Source organism: Pagrus pagrus (genome assembly GCF_965226575.1).
Source record: "Pagrus pagrus genome assembly, chromosome: 22".
NCBI lineage: Eukaryota > Metazoa > Chordata > Actinopteri > Spariformes > Sparidae > Pagrus > Pagrus pagrus.
Window position 1 is genome coordinate 7,298,200 of NC_140204.1, and position 22,399 is coordinate 7,320,598.

Consider the following 22,399-nt stretch of genomic DNA (forward strand, 5'->3'; position numbering starts at 1 on the left):
AAGTTAAGTCAACTTTGTCATCAGTTTGTTGTCAGTTAAACGCACTCATTTATATAAATCTCTGAACTTTAACACCAGAACAAAAAACTCCCTCACACTGTCCACTTCACCTACAGTCAGACAAAAATGGTACAAAGACAATCATCATGTCATTTTCTTTTTTTTCTTAAAAATAACCTGATGGATGTTTTTATACCAAAATTGTCGATCCACAGCTGTGCAAACGTGTTTGCTCTGCACTGCAAATTTTTAAAAACATAAAGAAACAGACTACCTCACAATTACCATTTCTGAGCTGTAACACCAGAAAAAAACCTAAGATTTTACAGTGTAGAAGACCAAGCGTCGACAAAGTCAACAACAACAACCCAACGTTTCAACAGTATTTTTTATTTTTCTTCAAAATAACCTGAGCAATAACCAAAACAGTATTATTTTGTTCTGACTGCAGGTGAAGTGGACAGTATGCAGAGTTTTGCACTCCGATTAAGTCGACCGTTGGTCTTCTCCTACACTTTACTTTAAAAGAAAATCGAGGGAACTGATTACCTCAAAATTACCAAGTAAAGTAGACTAATAATAATTTTAAGTTGGAAAAACCTTTCAGCTCATCCAACTTAAATTTAAGGCTGCTTTACCTGGTTATTCTGAGGTAAATGTGTTCCTGACTTTTTTAAAGTAGAGTCAACTTTTAAAATTTACAGTGCGAGTCCAAAAAGATTTTAAAAATGCAAACATGCTCCTTCGGTATAAACTGAAAACACCAATTTCCTTATATGAATTAGATTTAATACACTCTAACATCATATATCAAATAATACAGCAGAGCTTAAACTTACCTCTTTTACGTCTCTGCTGCTCTCTTCAGCTTCACTCTGCTCTGGCGTCTCTCCCCTCTGTGCTGACTGAGACTGCTCACAGCACTGTATTAATCCTTTTCATATGCCCTGGTTTCCACACTGACGTCAATATTTGAATATTAAAATATGGAAGTTTCAGATCTCTATCATTACCAGAGAAAATGTCCAACGTCAACATAAATAGTCCACGTCTTCTGGTAAAGTTTAAATTGTATTTAATGATAAAGCAAACAAACATATTACAGTAAGCAGACAAAATGTACATTGCACAAAATGCAGCCTGTACAAATAAAGAACATTAATGAAGTTTAGTCACTCATGGGAGAAATATTGGATTTGCTTTACATATACGTTATGTTTGAGCCCTGATGATACAGATGGAAATAAATGGACTCTTCTTCAAAGATAATCCCACTGAGTCATTATTAATGCCAGCAACTATTTCAAGGGCAATTTGAAGAGTTGAATAATTTTCAAATGTCAAAATCATGAAAATATAAAACATGTTGTGTAAAAGCAAACATTACATCGAGCTGAGGTCCATTTAAGTTTAATCCAAGTGACATAAACTATTCCTCAGTAACAGCCAAAGAGAAATCCTGATACACACAAACAAAATTCCCCAAGGTCAAAGGTACTCTGGCATCCATACTTAAGTACCTGAGGCTCCCTCCATCTCTTACTCAACCCCTACTACTCTTACAATAGACACTCACTAGTTTACTTCATAGTTTACTTCAGATTGATACTTGGTACATCATTATTTTACATCATCACAGACAGGTGTTGTATGGCATGACTTTTCATTTGCGTGCATCCACAAAATCCGCACATGTTATGTATCCTACCTTTCACTGATTTGTTGTGCTATTGAGATAAAAGGCATACATTTCATACTTTTAACGAGGAGATCAAATAAGTCATTTTTTTAACCATATTATATTGGAACTAAATCAATAAGCATCTCAAGCTTAGTAAATTGACCGAATCTTACAAAAATACACTACTAAAGCTTGTTTCAAAAATAATTAATAAAAGGAGGACCAAGAGACCCTTGTGGGACACCAGTACAAACTTTGAACTTACAATACGTAACTTCTTTCAGTAGGGGGCTCTGTATCAAAACAGGACCGGGCGGAGCTGGGTGCAAGAGCCGCTGCTCAGCTGCTTGAAGCCGGCTTGAGAGTCTGGATTAGAGCAGGACCCTCTGGAGAGTGAACACCCGGAGTAACGCGGATTCTGCTCTGATCCGGAAACCTTACTGACGGGACGAGAGCTCAGAGATTACTTTAAAACATTTGGGATTATAAAGTGGATTTATCTTCACTCCTGTTTATCAGCCTGACGGCTGCAGTTATCCTGCAGAGCTGATCCATTTTCAGGTGTTTATGTTCCGTAATGTTGACTGTTGACTGGAGCTGGAGGGGAAATGTACTTAACTTCATAAACGTAAGATGGCTGTTTGGAGCAGATGAACGCTCTATAAGTAACTCTGGCTCAAATGTTCACAGACGAGGTAATTAAAGTTTTAGTCACCTAAGTTTAGTCTGATCACTGACTTCCCTATGTCAGAGGTAGCAGCTGCAACTCAATGAAATGCTGTTACCTTGAGTAAACTATTTTTCTCTGGGTTTGAACATTGTTGTACACAATGCATTATCTCTCAAAAGACTGAAATTACCTGTTATATTGATGTTTTTCTTTTTCTTTTCTTTTCTTTCTGAGCTGTGGCAGCTGAACTCTAATTGGCACACTTCAAACTAAGGATTATGATAACTGCTGTGTCAATGTATTATGGTCCTTTTCTTTATAACAAGCATAAAACATCATGGTAGCTAACTCGGTAGCTAGCTAGCTAGCTTCCTAACATTGTTATTGCAGATTTGTGCATGACAGTCCTGCATTTTGATATATTTCACTGTTCACCTTGAATTGTACACTTAGCACAATTTTTCTTTCACTGACTGGGTTTATGTGGCATTTTTCTCTTAGTTCCCAGGGTACTGTTTTAATATACTGTCTTAAAATATCCATCCTTGTAAGTCAACATTCACTGGCAGTAGTAAGTGAGGACGTTCTGCTGGTTTCCCCGTATCAGCACAGCAGGACAGCGGAGGCCACAGGTCAGCGTGTTGAGCCAGGCCATGTACAGAGCACTGGGGCAGTCGCTGTGTGGTACAGGAAGGCTCCTGGAAAATCCATCACATTTACATGAACATAGCAAAACAGTATACGGCGAACAAACGCTGCTTATCCAAAAATGATACTAACAAAGTAGTGCCCCTGGAGTTTGCAGCCAACCTGAAAAAACCTAATCTCTCACATCTCTTCCTGTTATATACATAAGGCTGTTTTGGAAATAGCCACGGCCGGTGGCGCCTTGCAAATAACTTTGCATCCCAGTGGAAATCAGACAACATTTAGCTTTTCATCTCTGCCAGAGAGGCCTGTAAACATGTTTTCACCTACAACCCTGATCCCCAAGACAGTAAGTGATGAACCACGCCCGATCCTTGCTTGTAAACCACTGAGGCTTTCAACAACACACCCAAAATTCATATACAAAAATCAATGTTTAGGACGTAAAACTTTAAATATATTGTAAATAAATTCAACCTTCAATGATCAATGTTACCACTTTAACACCAAAATTAGCATCTACAGTATATACAGGTTTTCAAACACAGGTAAATCCACACAAAAATAGATGATTGACTCCTCCCCCTATCAGGAGATGAGTTCTTTTTGTTTGTCATAAAAAAAACAGGGAATAGTAGAAAGCAGCAGATCATCAGACTACATCTAGAAGATGTTAAAGCTTGTTTTAAAAAAGTCTTAATCAATCACATTCTGAATTACGCACATCGTTTCTTTTCCAATACTGATTATCGAAGTAGTGAGACATCCTGCTTCTTCCTCATCTCTGTTGAGAGTTGTACATGCACAGTACCGTATTTTTATATATATAAAGGAATTATTTCCCTTTTTTGCTGAAATCTTCACTCTAGCTGCTAAGCTAAATGCTTGCGTATGCACTCACTCTGAAGTGCACAAGCTGAAGTCCTTTCAAATCCATTTGAGGCCTCGGGGCTTCCAAAGACTCGTATTATATTTTCTTTTTTTGTTTTTTACATTTTAAAACAACTCCTCACCTGCTTCAGTTCTTTAGGAGAATGCTGTGACACTGTTTTACTGTGAATCTCCAGAAATGTTTTGTGGACTACGAAAATTCTCCTGACTATCCATCGGCGTTGGGGTACGTATGATAATGACTGACATTTCACTTTTGGGTGAACTTACCCTTCAAAGTTGAAGCATGTAAGAAGTGGTCACCTTTCAGATTCATACTCAAAACAAATAGGGGGCAATATATGACGCGAGTAACCGCTAACTGCAGCTGAGCGAGTTAGCTCAGTTAGCTGTGCAGCTAGCAGTTTGGACTGGAAGCTCTGGGAGTGTTGGTGTTTACACTGCTGGAACAAGAGCTTTGGACCACGATGAGCTGTGGCTAGCTGGTAAGCATGCTAATCTTCTGTTTATTCACATTCTGATGATAATGTTAGTTAACTTTTGACTGTACCTTTCAACACTTGACCCCTGTATCTATAATGAGCACAGCATGGAGCACAACAATGTCGATGTCTTGTCTTTTAGGAACAACTATTCCACATTCATTAAATTAGCTCTATTTGCTATGAATCTGATGAGCCTTTATGTACCATGTTTGTTAAACTGTTATATCCTGACCTGAACTAATGATGTAAACGTGGTACTCACACAAGCACGAGAGCAGCGTGTTGTGAATTCCTCCTGATGATTTCATTCAGCCTCACTTTTCTCTCAGACTGTAGAGGGGTAAACAACAAATAAACTGATGGGCCTCAGATACACATCGAGGTTATTCTCGGTGGAAGACATCAAATGGGACAGAATGTTGTTGCACATGTGTGACAAACCTTAGGTTTGAAGGCCTCAAACTCTTTGTCTGATATTTTCCACGGGGTGCTTTGTCTCAGCTCCTGAAGTGAGACACCGTCCTTCTGTTCATCATACAGCCTGAAGGGGGCGACACTGTCAACAAACCTGCTCAGGCTGAGAAGCAATAAAAACAAAGGGACAAAAGTCAGCGAGCCTTGACGATCGTATTGAAATTACAAAAAACTTGAGAAAGTTTAACAAAGTGTCTGTTGATAATTTATAATGGACACATTTTTGTGAAATCGGACTTTACGACAACACGGTATGTATCATGTGATGATCTTTGGTTGAACATTAGGGTTGGGCTGATTTAAAAAAAATTTAAAACCAGTTTGATATAAGACCTGATTGGGCTGGTAATACCGAATTTCACCTGTAGATGATGGACGGGACTCGGCCGCTCCCAAAGGGAACATAATAAGAGTCCATGAATGAGTGTAGCAGCGCTACAGTCCATCAGGGCAACTGCAACATGTTGTGTTTTCATTTCTTTCACAACAATTTCACTTAATGTGTCTTCTTGTAAAGTTTAACATCAAAATAATAAAATATGACTTCAGCTGAGTGAAAATGAACTTTGCACTTTGCATTCTTCCACACTGCACGGACACAGGCAGGACATTTGCATGAAAGCAACAAAAACAAACATGGAGGAGAGTTAATGTGACAGAACCATGACTAAATGAGGAGCAATACCTAAAATGAGGGTTTTTTCTGTTACGTGAAGCTAGATATCATAGGAAAAAATATTGATGGACAAAATCAAATGCCGTTTTAAATGTTCTTCAACACCTAAAGCTTGTGTTTGTGCAAGGTGCTGGAAATGGCAACCTGTTATAATAGACTGATGCCTTCCTGTAACAGGAACTGTTCAGTTGTAAGCATATGGTGTGAACTTTGCGGACATACTTCTTGTCGTGTGGGCGCCTCTCGCTGTCCGTCATGACTGTAACGTCATTAAAATCCAAACGAAACCTCTTCAGCAGAGCGATCATCCTACAAGAAACAACGAAATCTGAGCAAAGCAGTTTCCATGAACCATCATGCACCAGTGCTGTACCTGCACCTGTGCTCACAGGAAATGTGAGAAAAGTTAACTTATTATTTTTCCTGAATACGTTATATTTACTATAATTACTTAAAGAAACAGAGCAAACCTACTCGTTGCGTCCTTCCTCCATGTTTTGTTCGTCTCCCACGATGAAGACCCTGACCTTACTGCGGTGCCAGTGTTTCCTCCTGGTGAGCAGGTATGGCACCAGCAGAGTCAGACCTTAGAAGAGAAGAAGAAGAGGAACACTGCAGCTATTAGAAAGAGAAAATAAAAAGGGCACACAGAAAGAACACTGGCAGGGCACCCGAGAGGGCACTTCATCACTTGTTTGGTGCTTGTTTTGTCAGATTCAACCCCTCTTTCTGCTCACCTCCATCATCAGCTATCCAGTAGACATCGATGGTCTTCTTCCCCTGGTCATTCTGAAACACTGTTTTGATCTGGTCACTGTCGCCTTTATCAGATATGTCGTCAGCTGTAACAGAAGAAGAGCGAAGAGTCAGTAATGTTTTAATATATATTATTAATTATTGACTACAGTAATTAGAATAATGTATGAATGATATTTGATAGTGGTGATAAAAGAGTGCACAGAAGCTAAAATGGATTTCTTTACAATGCAGATTGTATAAAATTTAACAGCACTACTAATTCACCAGGAGTGAATGCAAGTCAATTCAATGTCCTCAAAATATTGCACTTTGTATGTGTGCACACAGCAAGTGCTGACCTGATTCCCTCTCAGGAGATTGCTGGTCATCGTTTTCAACAGTCTCGTCATGCTCAAAGCCCTGGTTCACTGCAGGACAGACATCACATCCTTCAGCAGTGTTTTTCTTCAAGTTTAATTTTACATAAATATGGGATGTTATAGGCAGGTACACAGAGAAAATTCAAACAACATCTGGATTTCTAACCTTCAAAATGAAACTGGTCAGAGATGTCCAGCCCGTCCATCATCCTCAGGATACACAAACAAAAGTTGGAGTCGAAGGTGTCACTAGAGAAAAGAAGAGCAAGAGAAGAAGAGTAAGTTATGCATATTTTGTTAAGGCGGCATTAGCATTATACACTCAGTTGCCAGTTTATTAGGTACACCTACCTAAGAAAAAAAAAACAATACAAAAGTGAATCAGCATAAATTAGTTAGCCAGTTAGCAAAGCAACGCTTAATTTTTAAAGTTTGCATTATTTCCTCACACTACAGAGAGCTGTGTAATACTTCAATGCTGGTAAAACTGAAAAAGCCAACAAAAATGTTTTTTTCTTCTCTCTAACTGCACTTACTATATGGTGTTGATATAATCTTCAATACTCTCTGGCGAACTGTCCCTCCAGTTTGCCTTAAAGCCCAGGACCAGGGTATTGGGCTTCAGCTTGCCAAGACCAGAAGCCTCGAAAAAAAAGTGCCACATAGGAACAAAATTGTTAATTCTTTGGTTAAAGGTGCAATATGTGAGAATTGTAATTGAAAACATTTAAAAAATAGCATCAGTATGTTAATAACACTGACATTATGACATCTATTTATCGTGTTGTAAAGACACTAACGTTAGCATGCTAACCAGCTAGCCCCGTCCCGGACCAAAGCGCCTGTGCTAGCAGTGTAAACAACAACACTCTGGTGATATGCTACCCCCTACCGGGTGTATTTCTAATTCGACAGGTGGTCCATTCTTACATAAAGCACCTTTAATAAAATACAAATAAAGCACATTGTAAGTAAAAACAGAGAAGTGATATAAATGAGTATAAAAAAGGGGTGAAAAATTATCTGTGTGCATTAAAGCAAACTACAGTATTTACCATCAGCCAAAATTGCAAGGGTGAGATCGCATAACTTGTGTTAAAACCAGATAAATTCCCTTTAAATTAGCTTTGTACAACTAAAGCTTGAGATTAAAAACTGTTCAAATATGAGATGTTTTACCTGTAGCAGGTGTCGGGCTCCAAGTCTGAGGCTGTCAGCAGTGAAAGGTGTGTAAAAGGAGCGCACCTTTCTCTTGTTCAGCCACTTCAACAACCAATCCGTGGCATCCTGAGGCCGACTCTGCCTGTCCTCTACCTATAGAGGAGTCATTCATTAACATCATTACATAACAAGGAGATTTATAAAAGAGTGTTAAGAATTATGATTATCCTAATTATCCTCTCTCTTTAAGGGAATTATTGAGACGGATTGACTGACCATGATTATGTCTCCACAGATCATGAGGCTTATGTGTTTGGTGAAGGAGCCGACAAAATCCACCAGGGCTGGTCGCTGGTTTGGTGGCCCGGTTAGGACGAGACACTGCGGTCTGAAAGAGAGTTACTGCATAAATCAAAACTATCACCACTGATAATCCCTTAGCACTACTGAATGAGAAGAATGATATTAAATTGTAATTGAAGGTGTAAATTGTAAAATGTGGCCAGAATTCGAAGGTAGTTAAAAAAAACATTAGTGTGTTCTCGCACGTGTGATAGAGGGATTATTGATGCATAATATATCAGATTTTTGGTCACTCACCTGAAATTTTTGACGTGATCCTCAACACCAGACAGAGCGACGGAGTATGACAGAGCCATGTTGTATGTACCTGCCTGGACTGATGAGCCCCAGTTTACCTCTGTGGATGTCAAGACACACACAAGTGAGGAAACTATGAAAGAACTAAGACACACAGTTCTGTCTTATTCTGCTCTTTAATCCAGGCCATGTCACATCATTTGTCTTGGACCTACTTGGCTTGTTGTAGTTGACGTGTCCAAACAGGAAGAAGATGATACAGAAAGTGGTGAGAGCGGCCCACCAGGTAAACAGGAACATGAGCACCACAGAGATCACTGCACCAAATAAAGCTGTCCATTTACTGTAGTAGTGAAATGACGGCCTCCAACCTAAAGGGAAGCAACAGTGAGAAATACAAGGCTATCTGGTGGCAAAACCGCAAAAATCACAATTTGGCAGTTTGGCAAAAGGCCATCTTCCAGTAGTATTGTTGGCTGCAGTGTAGTGTGTAAGTGGGTAACTCACCAGGGGAGTTGGTGATTGAAGCATGAAAGCAGCTGAAGTTGATGAGACTGTAGGAACACAGGAAGAAGTTGGAGATCAAGGCTGCGATGGTGTTCAGCTCAGCTGTAACAACGCAGGAGAGTGAAATCAAAAATACATTACAAAACCAGAGCAAACAAAGAAGGAAACTGAAATGAAAACAGTTTGAACTGTTTTGTCTTTACATACAAATTAAATCATTCAAACGAGAAAACACAGTTGTTTGTAAAGAGAGATTAATATAATTAAACAAATATGTGAATCAACAATCCACGTATGAGATCACACCCACCAATGAGAATGAAGGCAACAGCAATGACGTAGCAGAGTAAATAGGCCCGCAATGGCTCATCATTTTTCCCATACCCCTTTGCAAAGAATCCAATGTACGGGTATAAATTGTCTCTGCAAAGACACTGGCAGAAAAGGCAGAAAATGTAAACTTATAAAACAATTATGTTAGACTTTACTACATTTATACATCATGTTTTTCATCATGATAATCAGGAGGAGTACTGCAGATATATAAACTTTTCCTAAATATAGAATGGTATATTTTTGTTTAAATAAAAGAATGATTTAGATAGATGTAACAAGAATCTTATCACCAGGGTGTGGCTGTGGTTTCTCACCTGAAAGACTTTAGGGGCAGAGATGAGAAAGCCGAGGGCAGATGACAAGCTGGCTGCAAAGACACCTGCAGTGATGAGGTAGTAGAAGCCTGAAATTTGGCCCAGGACCTGGTTGGAGTAGTCATCATTAATATATCTGTGTTCAGGTACACCGATTATACATTTCAACATTTAAGGAACAATGAAAGACCTGGTACCTTTGAATTGTTGGCCAGACCGTATTTACAAGTCTGCGACTGGAGGCACTCGGTGAAGTTCCAGCCCAGGTGACATCCCAAACCCACACAGCCTTCTGTGATGTTTCCAGTCAGAATGTCAGTTATATTACCAGAGGCGTCCCGAAGCACACATGACGCTGGAGGAGAATAAAGATGAAAATATTACACTGTGCCCCATCTACAGATGCGGTGTCTGTGCCACGGCAGCCCAGGGTTTGAAGCTGATCTGTGGCCATTTCTCATCCTGCATCCTACCATCTCTCCGTCTTTCCTATCTAATAAAGCCACAAAAAAGTGGCTGTACAAGACGCAAATATGTGTATGCTCATGTGCAATTCGTTCACTACTTGTTTATAAAACTAATGACAGTTAAACTACCTGTGTGATATCATGAACTGTTGATGTCACAAAGTCAGTCACACCTCCCTTTTCTACCATTTCGAACCCATCAACCTCTCCCACTCATCAAGTACGCTGATGACACTGCCCTTATTATGAGTCATAAATCCTCAGCCCCCATGCCTCCCGTCTGTCCTCCCAAAGTACTCAGCACCACAAATAATCCCTACCAGTTCTAATAATTAAACCAATCAAATAAAAGCAAATCAATTCTAAACACAAGCTTGTTAAATGCTTACCAACAGTTACAGAAATAACGAGATAGCTGAATGTTGTCCAGAAAATGGCCATGAGGGTCCCTTTGGGAATGGCAGTAGCAGGGTCCTGCAACAGGAAATAATACACAAGTCATCATTCTTGTTGTCCTTTTAGGCAGCTGTGATATAAGAACTTTTTCTCCTCATACTTTAAGGTCTCCAGAGATGTTGGCTCCAGAAAGGATGCCGATGGCAGAGGGGAAGAAAATGGCAAACATCTGAAAAAAGTTGCCTTCAGGTCCTCTCCAGTCTGGTTTCAGGTTTGATACTAAGATCTCACCTGGTGACAGGGAACAAGTAGCAGTCACCTGTCCACTAAAGAATGTATTTTGTATTTTTTAAAACTGATAATAACATTAGTGACAATGACAATTAGTTAAACCATGGGCTTTGGAAAATAGTTTTCTGGAGACAAAGACAAAATAATTGGAAATGTGTAAACTTTTCTTTGCTCATGGCCTTGATTAAGCAAAACAGATGTCTGAATTTTCTAAATAATGTTGCTTTAAAATAATAATAATAATAATAATAATAATAATAACAATAATAATAATGATTTCTACATGAAATATTTACACAGCTGCTGAATTTAAAGGCGGTAGCTTATTCTGAGGAGTGTGAACTCACTTCGGTACCCAAAGATGCCTTGGGCCTGTTTTTCTACACTGGGAGGGATGATTGTTCCTGCTAAGTAGTTGGAAAAGGAGACCAGGAGAATGATAAAGAACAAAATCTGTGTCTGAGAGACAGAGACAAATAAGAGAAGAAAAAAACAAAACAAAGTAAGATATAAAGTACAAGTTAGTGAGACATAAGAAGATTTTTAGGCCAACTCCAAAAAATAAATTGATAATGTAGCAGGATGTGCCCACCTTGGACTCCCACTCCATTCCAGCCAATGAAATGAGCAGAAGAATAGTCACTGTGACCACGCCCACGATACGGACATCGTTGACTGCGTCGACCATGACAACGCCAAACTCCTACATTAGCACAGAATTATTCGCACATATATAACAAACCAAATGCAAAAAATGTATGTATATAATCTAAGTTCTGGGTAGACATTAGTTATGTAAAACAATCTATCATATATCTGTTTTTAGAGCGTTGAAGCCAAATAAACACCTGCAATAGATCACGGACCACCTCTGCAAAGCCAACGGTGTTGAGTGCGCATGCCAGAGCGTTGGCGAAGGAAAAGACCATCCCAATCGGTCCACCAATTTCAGGACCCAGGGAGCGGGAGATCATGAAATATGCCCCACCTGGGATTGATGGTCAACCACAAAAAAGTAACACAGAGACAAGGTTGTCATCACAGAACACTGTAGATGGAGGAATAACTGAACAATTATCTTATTATATATTTGCATTTTTTGCAACACCAATGTCCTAAATACAAACCGGAGTCTGTAAAAATTTGTCAGACGTAATGTAGGTGCTAACTACAAACAAAACTCATAACGTCATAACAGTGTTATGTATTGTACATGTTGACTTGTATCTTGAAGTCAACATGTATGTAATGCTGTGCTCCTACCCTCTCACTGAAGTTACATAGTGCAGAAACAAGTGATAGGGGGCGGAGTGGCTGAGACAGACACCATTCACCCGATTACAAGACGCTGTACTATCAAAAATGATTCTGAAGCTGTTATGTTAACGTAAAAAGTTGCATAATATTGCTTTAAAGTTACGTTTATAACGTATAAGGTAAGTCTAAATAAAATGTTAACACAGGAAATATTTTTCATTGGTAGATAATGATTTTGAGACACAGGAAGTGACTGACCTGACGTCACCCTCCCGTTGGTGGCTATGGCAGAGATGGACAGTGCAGTTACTGAGGTCACCGTCACCGACATCAGGATAATAAGCCAGGTCAACACTAAGGTGAGACAAATAAAGGTAGTCACCAGAACTATGATACTAATAGTAACATCACTGTTCATTGTACCCTGGAACGGGTGTCACCTGTTTAACTTTCTGTAGTTTAAGACATCCTTGGGTTACAACCACCTCATGTCTATGTGAATGTCTTCATCACATAAATGGAAAATGTTCCATGCCTTTCACCTCCAGGATTGTATTTTTTTCCAATGTTCCCCAAAGTATTCAGGTTTTAAAGTCATGTAAGAGGGCAAAAGTGAGGCTTTGGCATGTTACACCCACAAGGAGCCACACAGAAGAATAAGAATGGTCTACTAGATGGATGAATGAGCGACGTGATAACTTACAAACCCCTGCTTGAGAAGTGATCAATGACAGGCGGAGGAAGAGGATGACTCCCCAAATATTCAGCATGCAACGAACCTGTGTTGACAAAAGTTCAGTAAAAACACACTTGGTGAGTGTTTTTTTTTTTTACTGTGATTTTTAAAACAATCTAATGAGCATAATATGAAGATTTTTGTCCATGTTGTACACTCAAATACAAAAAAAGCCTTCCTCACCATGACTCCAGTCACCCAGCCAAATCTAACCGGAGCTTTCTCCTCATGAGCTTGTGGCTCTTCATTTCCAGTGTCTGTCACTGGCAGGCTGCAACCTCCGGAGTCTGTCATGGTGTTTTCCACCTCCACCTCCTGAGAAAAACCCATTTTATACACAGAAGAGGTAGACAAATTATAGATGATGTAAGATATAGGTACAGACTACATTAAAAACATGAGGTTTATACACAGTGTGATGTGCTAAGATCGATGATGCAAGTTTCTTTGAACTGTGAACTCACGTCAGATGCCCTGCGGAGAGCTTCGAGAGACGGTCGGCTCCTCGTCCGATCGTGTGGCAGTGTGCTGGCGTAATGCTCCAGCTGTGGCACCAGGTCTAAAGTGCTGTAGAAGGAAGATCGCCGCACCTCCATCCTTGAGCCCTGGCACTCAGATACACTGTTCAGTAGGAGTTCAACAGCAAATATTGGAGAAATTCTGAAGATAATCTGTAATTGTCATGGCCCGCAGTTCATTTCACTAGATGTCGCTAGAGTAGAGTACAATTAACCTGTTCTTATTCCTGGAAATGTATGTAAAATTATCCTAAATGCCTTTCCCAGTCAAGCCCAAAGTACATTTAAAGCTGGTGTTGAACCATTTAGAGTATAGGCATGGTTTTGAATACACTGAATTATAAATTTTTTCAGCAATCGCAGTTTTTTGCCGTTTTGTCACCATGCAATAATGGGATACTGTGTTTTGAGCTAAATATGTTTGACAGAAATAAAATCTGATTTGGAAAAGATCACTAGAACAATACAAACCTTGAATCCGCGTCGGATACAACAATGGTTGGAGGAACTTGGAGGTTGCCATCTTGTTGCTGGCTGTTGGCGTCCGAATGCTGTGAAGAGTATCTGGGAGGTCCTTCCTCACCGGTCGAGAAGCGAACATGAGGGAGAACGCCCGGGACCAACCCGTCACGCTTAGATGTGATCTGCCCCATCAGCAAATCGTACTGATTCCTGTTAATATGGGGTAAAGGGCTGATTAAATGTTAGCGTCTTTTATGACTGTTTTGTTAATCTTTAAACTTAGTTTTAGAAAGCTTGCGGATGCAGAAATGATGGTCACGACTCCTACAAAAACTGAAAAGGGACATTATGTGTATTGAGGTCAGTGCCTTTTTTTATCTAGTGTTCACTTAAAGCTGCCTTCATTCATTTTTTGCCACCAGGGGGCAGTGGAAAGAGCTGAAAACACAGCATCTGACATATTTTCATCTTAAATAAAGCGAGTGTATACAACTTGCAACTTCAACATGCACAGTTCCAGTAGAGATTTTGGTGTGTTATGCTAGCAGTGGCTAATGTAGCCCCTAGCTGCTAGCCTCAAGCCGAGATCATCACATCTTTTTAACGTTGCACGCCCACATTTTTTCAATTTCAAACTCGTCTTCAGCTCCAGCTGACGATGACTCAATTGACATCACTTGAGGCAATTTATCAGATTTTTTAACATTAAAGCATGCTTTTTACATGCATAAGAACCTATGCAACACTGAAGGAAACGGGGGAAAAATGAAAAGGCTCCTTTAAAATTAGAGGTTCACTGATGCATTACTGATTTTGAAAATAGGTCTGATGTTGACTCAGATAGCTGGATTGGGAATCATGAAACACATCGTGAAATTATTGATTATGATCTTCATGTCTATGTTTTCAAAGAATATATATTTCTATACTTGTTTATACTACTTTTGTGAATTGTGATTTAATTTATCCACTTTGCTTTTGCATACTTGATAGAGCATGATTAATATTATCCTAACTGTAAGTAACAATTCAGTAAATTTACATCTATGTATATATTTGTTACATCTTATTTTAAAAAGTTAGGAAAACAACCTTCAGGTCGAGCCTAATGTCAACTTACACAATTTTCATTTCTGATATTGATTTATGAAGATAAAATAAAGTCTTGTTTGGCTGATTAATGATTAAAATAAGTATTGGATGCAGAGGCAGTGTGTGGGAGTCATACTGAGCTCATCTACAATGCACCCGCATATGAAGTAGTGCACGTCCCAGTATTTCATCCATCATTTCTGTCCAGTGAGACCAAATTGCTATGTTATAAATTATGGCAAATGTATTTAACTCAATATATTGGTCATAATATTGTAATAAAAAGTCGGTGTTTGGTTTCTGTACATGAAACCTGTAAGATGTCAAACGGTAAAAGGAAAGTGATAAACACTGTTGATGTCGTTAGTATCAAAAGTCATCATAATACACATTTTAAATATGAATAAACCTTTTAATGATTCTGACACATGAAACCATTTTAGCACTATGATGTGATGTAGAAAATGTATGGCATAAACAGATAAAGTACTCACACAGGTTCTTCTATCCCCAGATGAAAACTGTCCCTTCTTTCATTTCACACTGCGACGCCTCACATTTATACCTTCACTGAGGTAGATGACGTCTCCTCCCATCTTCCTCAGCTTCCTAACTCCCCCTCACACACACACACACACACACACACACACACACACACACACACACACACACACACCTCATCATCATGTGCACTAAAAAAAGAAAGATTTGAGAGATAATTTCTTACACTTCAATCCATAAATTTGATTTGCAGTATACGACTACATTTTTATTAAAAAAATATAATCTTTTTGACTAGAAACAAAGCTTTAACAAAATTGTTTTGCACACATCTTGAGTGACATTTTATCACGGCTAAAGTTTTTGCTGCCAGTATTTGTTTCCAACTTATTACTAGTGTTACAACCCCAGAGGTCATATAAACCTGTGCTGTAATGTCCCTCTGTTATGTTACCTGAGTGTGTGTGCGATTGGTTGCAGGTGTGGTTAATTGAGTAAATGAGTGTAGGTTGTCCAGGGAGCTGATTGGTCCAGCCTCCAAACCAAATGCCAGCTTCATCCACTTCCTGTGGGCTCTCCTCTCTCCGCTCTCAGCCAGACTGCCAGCATGTCCGCTTGTGTGCCAGATGTGTTTTTGAATGAAACCTTTAAAAATACTTTGCTGCTGGTGGTGCTGTGTAGATGGGCACACAGATATCAAATGACAAGATGATGCACAAAAAATGCGGCTAAAATAAGTGTTATTGCAATTTTCTCAGAATTTATTTTTTTTTTATTTCAAATTAACTTACAAAATTGATACGTCTTTTTTCCAGATACAACAGTAACCGAAAAATGACAGTACATAGTTTCAACTTGTTAATGATGCAACAGAACTGATGCATTCTTGTTAGATGACTCAGTTGTCACCTGTTGACTGTACAAGACTTAGTATGTTTACTACGTCACTGATGCGCATGTCAAGCTGCAGGTTCTCCTCTGCTTTCACAAGAGACACACTAAAAGTAGTACACTAGTCTATTTCTCATCTTAGCCAACTCTTCAGTTTGGACTTCCCTTATTGTAAAAGACCATTTTGTGAGTCAAATGTCTGACTAAAGACGGCTAACAATGTCAATCAGCATCTACTTAATGTAGCTAATGAACATACATTATTTCCTTATCTGTAAAACTTGACTCTGTGCGTTTTCTTGAAAAAATAATGAAATCTGACACACATTTTCCCAGTGGTCTCCGAAAAATAATCTTTTAAGCCTCCATGGCGCGTCACTTCTGTAAAGGTGGAAACTTCTTACAGTGTATTATGCATAGTGCCAGCACCCTGCTATTATTAAACCTGCTCCATTGCCTCCTGCACCCTACATGCTCACAATGCCATTGTGCCCTGGTCAAAGTCACTCGTTACACCCACGCTGGTTGAGGAGTCACTGAGGTAAGTTTCTACGCAGAGTCTTGCTCCAAAATGAGATATTAACCGTTTACTTCACTTAGTAGAACAGACTGTGAGGTGCTGGTCTCTCAAAGCAGGCAAATTGTAGAAATACTGAGTGTGTTTAGAATATTTTTAATTACAGAACTGTATATTCCTTGACCTTCGTGAAATATCAGGATTGTGCAACAGAGTCACTCTTTCCTTTTGAACTTGTGGGCGTCTGTCATATACAGATCATTTTGTAGGTGAGGTTTAGAAAGCTTGAAGACACCTTAGGGGTCACAAGGGCAATCAATGTCTGATGAGTGAAATTTCTAGGATTGCAGCATTGACAGTTCCTCCCTACTGTCCCTGTTCTTTCCTTATCTTGCCTATCCCTTTTTGTCCCTCCTTTCTTTCCATAATACTCTTACAGGAAATGTCTGGTCGTCTGCAGCGTGACGAGCGAGTTGGCCAGGTGACACGGCAGCCAGTTATGGAGAGAGACCCAAAAAAAGGAGGAATGACAAGAAGTGGAGTCGGACAAAGCAGAGGAAGTGAACCACCAAGAACTCACCTCCAAAACCAAAAACGTGGTGGAGATGTAAATTTAAAGCACAAGCCAGACTCTAAAGCCCGTCACCTTCATCACAAGCCCCTATCATCTCTCCCCAAAGACCTAGATCTCATCCCTTACACCCTCTCCTCTCACTCAGACACCCTCTTCACTCACCTACATAGACTTAAAGAGGAAAATCTACTCCTGGACTGCATATTTCCCCTCCAAGGAGACTCCATCCAGGCCCACAGACTTGTGCTGGCAGCTGCCAGTCAAACCCCTGACGCATTTTTTGGCTCAAAACAAAAATCCGGACCACTTGGAGTGGATGAAGTAAGCCATCGTTTGACCCCAGTTGGGTTAAGGGTTGTTCTGGACTTTGCGTACTGTGGAGACGTTGTCGTGGACTTGAGTAAAGAGGGGGTGATGGAGGAGGTGCTGAACGCGTGCAGGTGTCTGAGGACGGACAGGCTGAGGGAAAGGTGCATGACAAAGGCCGCAACACCTGCAGCCGCAGAGAGAGAGAGGAGCTTGGCCATCATCAAGGACATGTGGGAGAGAGGTGTTGGCTGTGACGTCACAATACAAGCAGAGAGCGGAGAGAGATACTCAGGTACAAGAAGTTCACCTAACTGCCGTCACCAGAATAACTGCAGCATTGGTTGTTTGTCCAAATGGCTACAATGACAAACTACATTTTTATGACTGATATTGTTACCTCAAAGAAGTAGTAGTGTAGAAAAGTACAAAGCAGCTCAAAATAGAAAAACAAGCACCTTAAAACTATGAAGTACAACACATGACATTCCACAACTGCCAGCCTATATTGTTTTATTCCTGGTGCACCAACACCCCTGGGCTGTATATTTCCCTTTCTGTCACCCTTTCCTGGAATAGTTCATAATCTTGTTTCCATCAGCTGTTGATTCTGCAGGTAGGAGAAAAAAGTAGTGTCACTGATAAGCAAGAGTGTGAGATGATAAATCGTGAGTCACTCCTTATGCTCGGTGGATGCGTGCCATGACGCAGACTGACCCAACATGTGCCAAAGAAATGCCAAAAACATCCTATCTTTTAACCGTACGTCATAAAAGGAATGTAAAGAATTTAGTCTGAAGTGGAAAATGGTCTGTTTGTGTGCGGTATGAGATATGCTGGTGATTAAGGTGCACACATATTGTTCAGAGGGCTGTCATTGGGTGGCGTCACAGTTTGTGGCTTGGGTCCAGTCCTGCTGAAAGACATTTAAGACATTTCTGGAGTAGATTTGGTGAACAAAACCATCCATTTGTTCCCTCTCCATGCCTCTTTTTCTCCTCCTGTGTCTCTATCTCTCAGCACACCGTGTGGTGTTAGCAGCAGGTGGGGACTATTTCCGGGCGCTGCTCTGCGGAGGCTTACGGGAGTCCACGGAGGACGTGGTGTGCCTGCGAGGTGTGCCATCCCGGGTCATTGAATCCATCCTGGGCTTCATCTACACGGGTCAGCTCAGGCTGGGCTGGAGCCAGATTTGGGAGCTGATAGATGCACTGTGTCAGTTCCAGCTGCAGGGGGCGCTCTCGCTGTGCATCGACTTCCTGTGGCAAAGAATGGACGAAAGCAGCTGTCTAGATGTGCTGGTCCTTGCCGAGACCTATGGGCTGGTCCAGCTGGGGCAGGCTGCAGAGGAGTACATCCTAGCCCACTTCCAGGGCCTCTCTGCAGGGGAGAAGTTCAAAGACGTGCCCTGTTCCCTCCTGGGCAAGTGGCTTGAGAAGGACTCATTGTGTGTAGAGAGTGAGGTAATGTTTCCAGTAGTTTGGCAGATTAACATCCTACTTTTTACTCCACTACATTGATTTGAAAGCTGTAGTAACTTGCAGATTAAATATTTACGTTTAAACATGCATGATAAGCATTCAGGTAGCTGTAAAAAGTTCATTGACACAAAGGAGAAGTTTCCTACAAACTACTAAAGTAGTGGGTCGTAAACTTATTTTGGCAGTTAATGGCCTGTAACTTACAAATGTTATCAATCATTAACAATTATGGGCGAAGCAACTAATAAAAAAAAGGATCCAAGTTGAATTTGTCTGCATGATAGCATCAGCGAACTCTTGTTTGTTTAAGTCAGTCATTCAACTGTTTCACCCTCCTGTGGTCATATATGCCTATAGGGCATATTTTACTTTGGCGCCATCTAGTGATGTGTCCAAGAATGACCCTACAGCAGGCAAAAGCTCCTGGTAACAGCATCTGAAACTGAAGTACCTCCTTTAAAACACTGTTAATGAGAAAAACAAGTCTTCTAAAAACAACACTTGGAACTGACTTTTTCAACCATTTACAGTTACACAATCCTCATATCATCAATAACCCCTGGAAATCCATGTATCATAAAGCTTCATGCATTTCCCTTCTTCATACTCAGATAGTGGTGTTCAGGGCAGTAGTGAGCTGGGTAGAGGACAGCCCTAAAGAGAGACTCCCACTCATGCCAAGTCTGCTCCACCATGTCCGATTCCCGCTCCTCAGCTCCTCTGAGCTTCAGGAGGCCCTGAGCTGCAGCCTCCTCCACAGGAGCTCCAGTGCCAGAGGGTCACTGAAGGTACTCCGAAGCCTCCTGGAGGGGGAGTACAGAGGGCCTGAATGCAGACCCCGCACCCCAAACCAGGTACTCACAATAGTTACCTTACACATTTTCTAATCATATTACTGTATTTCTTAAGATTTAGATAACTATAAATCTCTCATTCTTTGGCTTAGGTCCTGGTTCTGGTCTGTGGGGACACTGTGGATGATGAATTCATGAAGAGGGTTCCCAGCCGGACCTTGTGGTTCGCTCAGCAGTTCCACCGTGGACCAGGTCTAATAAGAAACATAGAGTGGAGGCAGTTCGCCGAGATCCCTGAACCGGCTCGGTTCAGACACTGTGTCTGTGTCCTCAACAACAATCTGTATGTTCTGGGAGGACGCAAGTACTACGGAGCACTCGATATCCTCAAGTCTGCCTTCAGGTATATTTTAATATATAAGTATTTCAGATTTTCTTTGCGGGAAAATGTGTTTTTGTTTTTAGCGATTCAGGCTTTTTTTTTTTTTTTTCATCTGATATGCTGATATTTTCTAAGTCATTTTGGCAGTTTCAGGCCTCCATAAGCTGATACCAGTGCACATTTTTTTCACTGCAGAGAGCATAAAGTCTCTCCTGCAGTGGAAAAAACAATCTACTCTTGTTCTGACAGGCCACTGGCAGATACAAATACACGATGCTCTTAGAAATGTTCACATTCACTGAGCAAAATAAGAAATATAGGATGAGTTGATAGTCATACTTCAATTCGATGACATGCTGTTATTATTGTGTGTCCCTGCTTGGAGGACCGGTTGAACGAGAACATCTTCTCAATTACAGGGAGAACTTTAAAGATACTTGTACTATAAAAAGATTAAGACACTGCAGGAGGGTTGGTGTGCCTGCGTGTTCGAAACTTGGCTAAAGGTGTTGCTGTTTGCCTCTTGAGAGTGTGTTCTGTTTTCCTGGCCCGGGGGCGAGGTAGGGTTGACTCATACACGCTTACAGGACTGGGGTCTGTTTCACACATATGATGCAACACCTTCCTGCAAAGCTGGTGAATGAATTTTCTTTTTAAATCGGCTGTTCGGGTTTTGATTTTATTGGTACAACGTGACACAACACAACCTCTCAACTCATGATTCTTATCTCTCCCAGGTGTTTTTGTGGCTAATTATGAGTCAGAACCATCTCTCGATGTGTGACTTCAGAGCTGTTCCTAAACAAACTCTGTGAACGCGTCACTCTCGTCCTCTCTGCAGGTTTGATCTGTCTCAGTGTAAATGGGAACGACTACCTGACATGCTGCGTCAAAGGGACTACTTTTCTGCTGTTTCCTGGGACGGTAAGGTATTCGCCCTGGGTGGTAACCTTGATGACAGCCTTTACATGGATGCTGTGGAGTACTACACTCCTGAGGAGAACACCTGGAGGTACAGTATAAGCACTATAATGTAAACATTATGCGTCATATATCAATTTTCTCTGATGCAGCACTTAGCCACGGCCTCCTCCCCTGCAGGCGTGCTCACCCTCTGGACACAGCTGTCTGCGGCCACGCTGCAGCCGTTCTGGACGGGCAGATCTACGTCTCTGGAGGCTGCGACCCCCACCAGCGCTGCCTTCCTTACATGTGGCACTACCATCCCTCCCGAGGCTGTTCCACCAGAGCGCCCATGACTGTCGGAGCGGGTCGTGCGGGCCATATCATGTTAGCCTTGGGGAGGGGGTTGGTGGTAGCTGGGGGGCTGCAGCCGCTCTTGATGGGCTTCCAAGACCAGCTCCTCTGCGAGCTGTACGACCCCACACACGACTCCTGGTCCTCCATCCCCGCCCTGCCTCGACCTCATCTGTCGCCAGGGGCAACTGTGCTTGATGGACGGTTGTACATGGTGGGAGGGTCTTCGGCAAGCACAGCAAGGGATACCAAGTGGGTGCATCGCTATGACCCCATAGAGGGGTGCTGGGAAAACCTGGGGGCTATGCCGCACCCATACACAGATCTGGCAGCTTGCTCCCTGCCACTTCCTGATGTTGTTGATGTGCACTGAAGTCTTTCGTTCCAGCACTGGTTGTTTTAATGTTTCTTTCTAGCAGAGCAGCACCTGGAGGCACTGGATGAAGCTGAAGCTAATAACAAGCTAATAATGCATAGGGCGATAAAAGCGCAACGCTCCCCAACAACATTCTGTGTGCGGAAAATCTGCTCCCACAAATGGACTTTTCTGCCTCTGATCTCGTAGTTTCTGTCTGATAAAGCTCAGGATAGACAGACACAACTAGAACAAGCTTCTCCTCCATTTTCTTGGTTACCAGGGCAAGGGACGCCCCATCAAGTATAGGCTTGGTTGACAAAGAAAAAGCGCAGCTATTGAGGCTTTCATCATGAGGAAGTGGTTTCGTCTAAAGTAGTTTAGAAAAACGATACGTGAGGAGTTGGAGCAGTTTCAAGCTTGAGTCAATACAGAGCTCAAATAGAGACTTAAACTCAAAACAGTAGTCGTTCAATTAATCAGTTGTGATCATTTGGATATGGAATGAGACAGGAAACAGGAAACTTGTGGTGGGTGTAGTCTAACCAACTACTGCTTAGA

The 22,399-nt window shown here is 41.1% G+C and overlaps 2 protein-coding genes across 2 annotated transcripts; one reads left to right on the forward strand and one right to left on the reverse strand.

Annotated features, from left to right (window-relative positions):
• Nucleotides 1-2,860: 2,860 nt before the first annotated feature.
• On the reverse strand, nt 2,861-15,330 carry slc12a10.1 (solute carrier family 12 member 10, tandem duplicate 1). Its single transcript, XM_084343351.1, has 28 exons — nt 15,275-15,330; nt 13,698-13,898; nt 13,173-13,329; nt 12,892-13,023; nt 12,676-12,751; nt 12,231-12,326; nt 11,564-11,703; nt 11,308-11,418; nt 11,063-11,174; nt 10,585-10,715; nt 10,418-10,502; nt 9,759-9,916; nt 9,562-9,669; nt 9,222-9,345; nt 8,912-9,013; nt 8,620-8,775; nt 8,405-8,504; nt 8,081-8,192; nt 7,823-7,957; nt 7,180-7,286; nt 6,810-6,892; nt 6,623-6,691; nt 6,263-6,367; nt 6,000-6,111; nt 5,748-5,834; nt 4,817-4,952; nt 4,638-4,705; nt 2,861-3,049 (listed from the first exon to the last, which is right to left on the reverse strand). The coding sequence occupies exons 2-28, from the start codon at nt 13,877-13,879 to the stop codon at nt 2,911-2,913; spliced, it is 3,123 nt and encodes a 1,040-aa protein (XP_084199477.1). The 5' UTR covers nt 13,880-13,898; nt 15,275-15,330; the 3' UTR covers nt 2,861-2,910.
• A 1,885-nt stretch (nt 15,331-17,215) lies between these two features.
• LOC311251239 (kelch-like protein 33) lies at nt 17,216-21,856 on the forward strand (the record flags this gene model as incomplete). The annotated part of the gene is made up of 6 exons (XM_084343617.1): nt 17,216-17,864; nt 18,590-19,032; nt 19,662-19,904; nt 19,997-20,247; nt 21,068-21,238; nt 21,328-21,856. 6 exons carry the CDS (start codon nt 17,216-17,218, stop codon nt 21,854-21,856), a joined length of 2,286 nt encoding a protein of 761 aa, XP_084199743.1.
• Nucleotides 21,857-22,399: the final 543 nt, after the last annotated feature.